Consider the following 8977-nt stretch of genomic DNA (forward strand, 5'->3'; position numbering starts at 1 on the left):
AATGTCAGCCTCCAACATTATCTTTACTTCCATGAATGCTGGGTCCCATGTTACTCTGCCTCAGCAGTTTGCCTTCTATAAAATGAATATGAGAACAGAAAGATATGAGTTTTGGAGCTGAGACCCATGAAAATATAACAGATTTGTGATTTGCAGCAGAGATTGCACCTCTGCCATTTGTAGGTGTGCAATTTCCCCATAGCAGCCATTTTGAGAGTGTGCCCATTCCACTCTTTCCACATTCCAAATATGGTTGCTAACCCAAAAAGGTTGGAGAGCCCTGGTCTATTCCAACATGTAATTCTGCTTCTGTCTTCACTGTCTTCATACTCTCTGAAATTTCAAAATGTGTCTTAAGAACATAAGAAAAGTCATGCTGGATGAGGCCAAAGGTCCATCCTGTCCAGCACTCGCATGGTGGCAACCCAGCTGCCCACAGAGGTGTAAAACCTCTTCTTGCTTAAACTCCTCAGCAAATGGTATGTGCAGGGATGCTTCCTCTGGTAATGGAAGTAGCACATAGCCAGCAAGCCTAGAAGCCATTGATAGCCTCTTCCTCCAAGAGAAGGCCAAGCTTTTCCTCCCATTCAAAACAGCACAGTGTGTTATCTGTATATGAGCATAGCTTCCTTTCCTGTTTATGGATTCTTAGAGCTTCTCTCCCCCACTAGTGAGCTGCTTCCAACCATTAGCAAGAGCAATGTCAGGAAGGTAAAGGGCACTCTAAATTCTTTTACTGTCTTATCCGCCTGTGAGCGTATGTACAGAATTTATAAGAAGTCTTTTAGAACTATAGTTAAGAAAGATTAAAGAAAAAATAGACCAGAAGAAAGTCCCATATTTATTTGCTGAAAAAAGGATCTCTCAAATGCCTCATTTGGCTTCATACCAAAAAGTACTCCTGCTTTTCCTATTTCTTGAATTGGGAGGAAGAAATAAACTGAGATATGGTGATGGCCAGATCAATCTTTATAAGCCACAGACACTGAAGTGATCAGCCGACATAATTTAGGATTTTTGCCTTTAGTTCTCCAAATCACACCTGGCAAACAGAAGAAATTTCAGCCAGATATCCTTATTAAACACCCTAATATCCTCCTTCTACATCTTCTTGGATGGGAGTTGGTACTCAAGAAAGCTTCTGCTCTGATTATTACCCATTCCTTCAATTCAGTTCAATTTCATAGTTTATCTTTGAAGTCCCCTCTGCCATGAAGAGAATCACAAGACTTGCAAGAAAGTATTTCCTTCCTTTGTTCTACAGGCTGCTGCTATCACCAATCAATATTTGGTACCAATCTGTGTGTGTGCTTTTTGAGAATGAGGATGGCACTTGTTCTTGGCATGCACTCACAGATCACATCAATCTGGACTCCAAGTCAGAGAATGAAGGGGACAAGGTGGCTTGGGAACGTGGGGCTCAAGGCTCTGAGATGACAGAAGGGCTACTTCTCTCAAGGCCACTCTCCCCAAGTGCTCACTCAGGCTCCAAGAAGAGCCAAGAGGCACAGGAGTTGGTAAGGGCATGTGAAAGGAGTTCTCAGCATCAGACAAACCTGGCACAACTCTTGACACCATCAGGAAAAGAGGAATCAGGAAAAGAGGGACCACCAACAAGAGGATAGGTGTATAGAAAAGAAGCTGGCTCACTTCTAAACAGGCCTTTCAGAAGGTCTTGGGTCTAGACATACTCAAAAGGAAGGTTTCCAGAAGTGGTTATGTAGAATGGGTTCAGTTCTAACCATGCATGCACACAGATACATTCTGTGAGGGATGCCTTTGTTGGGTATCTTTTGGTGAAGAAAGAGCTTTCTGCAAAGAAATGGCCTGCTGCCTTGAATGTGTGAAGGAAGGAAAACTTGGCGCATGCCTGTTCTGTGCAAACATAGTTTGAAGGCTTTTATAATTTATAGAAGATACCTGCTATAAAGGCAGGTACAGTGACAGTTGAAAGATTAGATAAGTCTAGGATAATACAGGGAGCGCTCTGCTGAACAAGCAGGTTTCTGGGAGAACAGAAGAGGAGGAGGAAGAAGCTGGAATGGCAGGAGATACAAAAAAAGAGAGTTTGAGCAGATCAGACTGAAAAAGAATGAGATGTATAGGTAAGGGTGAAGGGCTATCAAAAGAAATAGTAAACTTTTGATCTGACCAGTAAAATAGTAAACTTTTGATCTGACCAGCTGTCACGTGTACAGGTTGTACATGACCAGCTGTCACATGTACAGGACCAGCTGACCAGTTGTCACATGTACAGGTTTAAGAAGAGAGGTAATGCAGTGAAGGAAATGGGAATCTCTGCAAGAGATGCCTCCCTACAGACAGGTAGGCAAAGGATCAGTTCCTGTTAACAGCTTGTAATTTGAACCAATCTAGGACCTTACTGAACATGCTTTCTTGATAGCTATGATGTGGGTGCTGACTTGGATCAGAACAAGAGCTTGTGGGTAGAGGGGAGGACAGAGCAGAACCTTTCCTCTAGGGCTAGTTTCCCATTCTGACTGAGGTCACAGTACCTGACTAGTTGGCTAAATGATCTGGCTTGGTATAAATCAACTGGCCATGATCCTAATATTTGTTATTTGTGTTTCCCTTTTACAGCTGGAAACTAAGTGTGAGGGAGACTTGCCCAAGGACACTGAAATATATAATTGTTTAACAGGTATATTAACAAGTGCATGCTCCTCTGTTGGCAGTGTCAGTCTAGGAGAAAGGTAGGGAGGTAGAAAAGATTCTCAGTATGCAGACAATCAAGTACATCATTCAGACAGCAACTCAGTCTGCACCTGGGCAACATGTTGCTCACACTAAAGAGTCAGGCTAGGGTCAGAAGAATTAAAGGATCAGGGGCAATTCAGCTCCTTATGCCACCTGACCTGCTAAACTCTGCAATACCACTTTGGTTGCAATAGTATCTCTGCTAGCAAGAGGAAGAGCATAGCACCTACTTACCAGGCTGAATTTTTCCTTCACTGGGCCGTAGTCACTCATCAGCCGGCTTTTTGTATTGATTTTCAGGACATCACCAGTGGATGTGCCAATATAGAAGTAGGTGTCATCATTTGTCATCTGAGAAAGGTTGAGGAAAAAGATGAGTTGCACACACCACACCCTTCACCACTATGCAGAAATAGTTTTGATCTAGCAGAACATAAATTCATTGCTTTAGAGGAAAAGAGATAAAGAGTGGATGCCCAAAGGACCAAAATCAATGAAAAGCAATACTTTTCTATCCTGATGTCTTTTGCTTCCCACCACTGCTTATTTATTTATTTATTTACTTACTTACTTAGTAAAATCAGATCCCTTCTGAAATTATATTTTATGGAGGACCATTACAAATGTAGTAAGCATTTAACAAAGAATAAAACAATTCAGCAAAAACAGAGCACAGCAATAAAATCACTAGCGATAGCAGAATAAAAAACAACAACATAATTGCTAAAACAATTCAACTGGTGTTTTAAAAGCAATCCCAGGAAGGATTTAAAAAAGGCTTTGGCTGTATTAAGTGCTAGACAAGCCAAAAAGGTTGTACCCAATGTTGTCATATGCATAGCTGCCGAAGGGGCATCTAGCAAAGGACGTCTGATGAAGACCTTAATACAAAAGCAGAAATAACACATATGCAGCTTTGACTGCCTATATTATTGGTAGGGTTGGGGACTTACACAGCAAGGAGAAGCTACATTATAAAGTTATTGAAGCAACAAGGGGAGCGTTCAAACTAGCAGTCTGAACTAGTTGGGTAGTTATTCCAGCAATAGCTAGGCAGCATGTGAAGGTTTTATAACTAGCTTTGCTGTCCTATCGTTTCTTGGAGTCTCCCTGTAACCTTGATTTGAGGTGTACTTCCATTCATCTTCCTCTCTTCTGTATAAAGCTCAACAGTGGAAGGGTACCATGCTGCCAGACATGTACTGTAGTTTCTAGTCTCGGCTTTGGCTAAACACGTCCCTGGTCTTGAGGTCACAAGAAAGATTGTGGAAGATAGGGTGGATGACTTGCTGGAATGCGTTAGATCCATTAACTCTGCAGACTACTTGAATGGGATCTTTCAGGATCTGCCATTTCTCTTTTTATTCAAGCAAAAGGAAATTGTTAGGCAAAAATAACTATCACCATGGCTGGTGCAAAGAAACAAACAGAGAACAGCATAAGAAGAAAAACAAGAGACCTCTTCAAGAAGAACCAAGAAATTAAAGGGAAATTCAAACCTAGATGAGGAATGCTAAAAGACCAACAGAGGAGTACACTTACCAAGATAAAATAAAGAGAAGGTGGAAACAGTGCTCAGAAGAACTATGCAAAAGAGATAAGAGGATGGCAGAATCCTTTGAAGAAGAATCCTATGAGGAAGAACCTGCAGTATTGGAAACAGAAGTGACAGGTGCTCTGAAAGTACTTGGAAGGAGCAAAGCACCTGAAAGAAAGAGGACTCCACATTTTTTTTTCCAAGTTGCAGAGACTGAGTCAATTCAAAATCTAACCAGATTAAGCCAACAAATAATGGAAAACAAAACAATGGCCCACAGACTTGAAGCATTCAGTATACATTCCAATCCCCAAGAAAGGAGATACAAAAGAGTGCAGCAACTACAAGACCTTTGCACTCATTTCTTGTGCAAGCAAAATGCTGCTCAAGGTATTGCAGCAAAGAATATTATTCTATATGCAGTGAGAAATGCCTGACATTCAAGCTGTATTCTGAAAAGAGCCCCTTGAAATCATACTGCAAATATACATTGGCTACTGGAGCACACCTAAGAATTTCAGAGGATCAGTACAGCAAAGCCTTTGTTTGTGTGGATCATGCAAAACTATGGATGATTCTGAAAGCAGCTGTGCCTCAGCATTTGATCTTCCTGATGTGTAATCTGTATTGTGGAAGAGGAGCTAATGTTAGGACAGAATATAGAGAGACAGAATGATTTCTTAAAGGCAAAGTCATCAGACAAGGGTGCATTTTATCTCCCAGTCTGTACACGGAATGTATCATAAGGAAAACTGGATTAGAATCAGAGGAAGCAGGAGTGAAAATTGAGAGAAGATGCACCAGTACTTTAAGATACACAGGTAATAATTGAAGAAAACAGCAATCAACTAAAATGACCCCTGAAGAAAGTGAAAGAAATACAAAAGCAGGAATGTAGCTGGGCATTAAGAAAACAAAAACCATGATTGAAGAAGAACTACACAACTTTCATGTCAACAAATGAAGAAACTGGAATTGTGAAAGAGTTTACTTACCTTGGCTCAATCAACATTACAAATGGAGACTGCAGCCAAGAAATTAGAAAAAGGCTGAGACAATGGAAGAACTAGAAAAGATCAAGTGTAACAATGCTTTCCCGGAGACTAAGGCTAAAACCACCCACATTATTGTATTCCCAATCACCACATATGGATATGAAAGTTGGACAGTGAAGAAAGCTGGCAGGAAAAAAAAATTGATGCATTTGAAACATGGTGCTAGAGGAGAACTTTGGAAATAACCTGGGTCAACTTAAACACGGACAGGTGAGTCCTAAATCAAATCAAGCCAGAACCTTCCCTGGAAGCAAAAATTGTGAAACTGAAGCTGTCATACTTCGGGCCCATCATGAGAATGCAATACTCACTGGAGAAGACAAAGGTAGAAGAAGAAAAGGAACACTAACTGTGCGATAGATTGATTCCAAAAAAGAAGCCACAGTCTTGAGTTTACAAGAGCTGAGCAGGGCAGTCAAGGAGAGCGCACATTGCGTGGCATAGGGCTGCTGTATGTCGGAGATGACACAGTGGCTCATAGCAACAGTAAGCTGTCTTCTTTCAGTCCCTCTGTGTGCTGAGTTCAGTGATGGGGACTTCCTCCAGGGGAAGGTATTATCCAATTATGAAACTTTTGTTTCTGACAGAGAGGTGGCAGGGTACAACAAAATAGACCACGCTTCATCAAAAGTACAAAACCATTCAACAGACCCTTTTCAAGATAACTAGCACTGCTTGTTCTTTTTGGTCCAACTTCATACTGTAGGTGTCAGATTAAAAGAGCCCTTACCATAGTGCATGTAACTATCCTTTTCAGCTGCCCTGTTTGGCATTCTGTTGGTCGAATTTTTCTGTTGGGTAAGTCCAATTCCCATACTCGAATTGTTCCACTGCAGCCAAAGAACAGATTTCAGAATGATTCCAGATAGACCAGTGTCACATAAACTTCTTCAGCACAATATTCAAAGTATTTACTACTTTCCTTTTAGACTAGCAGTGTCAGGCCTACCAACCTAGGAAAGATATGCAACATGCTGTATGTCACTCTGGTGGACTAGAAACTTCAACACAAAATCATTCTATTTTCCCATTATTTGGGCACATGGATAGGGGTGTTGGTTGGTTGATTAGGCCATTGAACAGAAGATTGAGTTAGGTCCCAACCACAACTCCAAGCACTCTCAAACAACATAATTTTCTATGAAAGCTCCTTTCAGTCAGCTACATGTAAGTAGTAATCATTCAAGATATAGCAAATCCCAAGGAAAATGCAGATGACTGATTCCATCACTTCACTCTCTATAAAAGGCAATGATTGCATATCATGGGTGAAAATAAACAAGCTTGCAGTTTCAAAAATACCCTCTTTCTAGAACTAAAAGGCCACAGTGTGTAGTGATTTTACATTGCCTTGCCTCCTTAAATTCTTTGACTGCAAACCAAATAAGTGTTATAGGACTATGATGTAAGATTCCTCTTGTTAATTACAGAATATAAGAATTTAGCTCTAAGCTTACTAGAGGCTTCAACATGCTTCAAAATGTCTGTCAGCACACTGGTATGCAATTACTAACCATTTCCCATTACCGTCATCCAGAAACAGTGAAGGAAAAATCACTATCTCACTTGTGCAGTGCTTGACATCCAAGTAAGCAGGTTTTGGCCAATTAAAACAATTTGAAAGCTACATTGTATATATAAAATAAAATGAAATGGATGCTTCTCCTACAGAATAACAAAGCCATACTTTCCACCGCTAACGAACATTTCATCCCTGCAGTTGGAATACACCAGTGTGGTTGGGTTCCCAGCACTACGAGCAGAAGCTGGACTGCCACAGATTGCTTCCTTCTTTAGGATACTCCATACCACCATGCTGCCAGAAAAGGGAGAAGGTTTAATGCATTTGACTTCCATGAATAGTTCTTTAGAAGTCTATCCCACCAAATTCAATGGAGATTTCTCCCAAACAAGATTGTTGAGAAGTACAGTGCATGGACATTTTTCAATACAGCAACCAACTATGACCAGCATACATTATGCAACCAGGGAGTTAAGCAGCCTGGGAGTGGCTGCCTCTAAACTCTGTCTCCCAATCCTGGCTTTTGATTCTACTTTGCAGTGCAAGGACGAATCTTAGGTTGCCAGTTCAGATGAGATGCCTCAAACCAGGATGGGAGACTAGGAATTGTTGAGTTCAGGGAAAGAAGAGAAGGGAAGGGGGGAGCACATGAGTCAGAGGCTTCTTGACTGCTCATTCAATCATTAGTTTTTGAATTGCCATATATCTGGTTTCAAACAACTGACATTTGTACACTGAAACAGAGAGCAACTTCCTCCCCAAGTCAAGTCCTGTTCTCACAAGACTGCCAGGCAGGAATAAATTTCACCTCGACAGTTCTTTGGCTTGACAGTCAGCAAATACAAATTTTAACATAAATTTACAGCTCAAAGCCCAATTCAGAGATTAACTATTCCAGCTCATAGGATGGAGAATATTGACTATAACACCAATTCAATGTCAGCAAACTTACTGATGCCAACGTATTCAGGTGTTGCAAACAGATACAAATATTTACCAGTATGCTGCCAATAATAGAATCAAAGCCAACACAGACACATGCTTTTACTACTTCATTTCACTCAGTTTTAAGCACAAGAATAGTCCTGGGGAAGATATTAGAAATCAGTATGCTCAGCTGTAGGCCTAATCATGCTTTCCAATTTCAGGCTGTGGACAGCATCTTGCAGGAATAAGCTTTGCATATATAAGTTCTGCTCTTGGAAATAAGCATGACATTCAAAATAAATGCTTCTACCTGGCCCAGACAACTTGTGACTCTCCAAACTAAACATGGCTCATTGCCAAAATCATGTGGGCTGCATTTTTCCAGCCCCAAGGAGGAAGCAAAAGCAGTGGGGTTGTTGATAACCTGTCAGATTGCAAATATACGGATGGTGGACTGTGTTCAGCTTGGTAGGCCTGATGTGGGTAGTTATAGCTTAAGTGTGACCTGTATTATTCCACCAGCAATGCAATAGCTCATAGAACTGGTTTGTAGGGGGAAGCTAGGCAAGTAGAACTTGGTGGGGGCAGGAAGAGAAACCAGTAAATAAAATAGATATCTCAAAAGACAGAAGAAACAAAATTCAGGCCATGAATCACTGCATGAAACATCACCAAGAATAAATGAATAAATAAAACAAGAAAGGATGCATAGTTTTTAGTCTTGCTGTACACTAGTGGATTCCTGCACCAATATTTTATTTATGTATTTATTTATTTAAAACATTTCTATGCCGCCCCCATCACAACAAAGCCTCAGGGCGGCTCACATAGAATACATAAATACGTACATAAATAATGATAATATAATAATTTTTTTAAAAATCATTTAAAAACCCCAGGAGCATTCTCGGCTAAAAAATTTAAAATCCTAATTAATTCAATAATTTAAGAATTAAAATAAGTTTTAAATAAAAAGGTCTTAGCCTGGCGCCAAAAAACACATAACGACGGTGCCAGGTGGACCTCTCTGGGGAGCGCATTCCATAGATGGGGCGCCACTGCAGAGAAAGCCCTCCTCCGGGTACTCACCCTCCTAGTATCATTCACGGAGGGTTCCCGGAGAAGGGCATCCGTTGCTGATCTCAAGGGGCGGGAGGGCATATATGGACGCAAGCGTTCCTTTAGATATCCAGGTCCCAAGCCCTAAACGGCTTGGGA

The 8977-nt window shown here is 40.9% G+C and overlaps 1 protein-coding gene across 1 annotated transcript in view; it reads right to left on the bottom strand.

Moving 5' to 3' along the window:
- Window positions 1-8977, bottom strand: part of CFAP52 (cilia and flagella associated protein 52) — a 29130-nt gene that overhangs the window by 15583 nt on the left and 4570 nt on the right. The window contains exons 4-6 of the mRNA XM_044453865.1: window positions 6998-7126; window positions 6041-6140; window positions 2953-3069 (exon numbers count right to left, since the gene is read on the bottom strand). Coding sequence (XP_044309800.1) covers window positions 2953-3069; window positions 6041-6140; window positions 6998-7126 — 346 coding nt within the window. The remainder of the gene's footprint in view (window positions 1-2952; window positions 3070-6040; window positions 6141-6997; window positions 7127-8977) is intronic.

The sequence above is a fragment of the Varanus komodoensis genome, unplaced genomic scaffold, assembly GCF_004798865.1.
Source record: "Varanus komodoensis strain SLA01 unplaced genomic scaffold, ASM479886v1 scaffold7_1, whole genome shotgun sequence".
Lineage (NCBI taxonomy): Eukaryota > Metazoa > Chordata > Lepidosauria > Squamata > Varanidae > Varanus > Varanus komodoensis.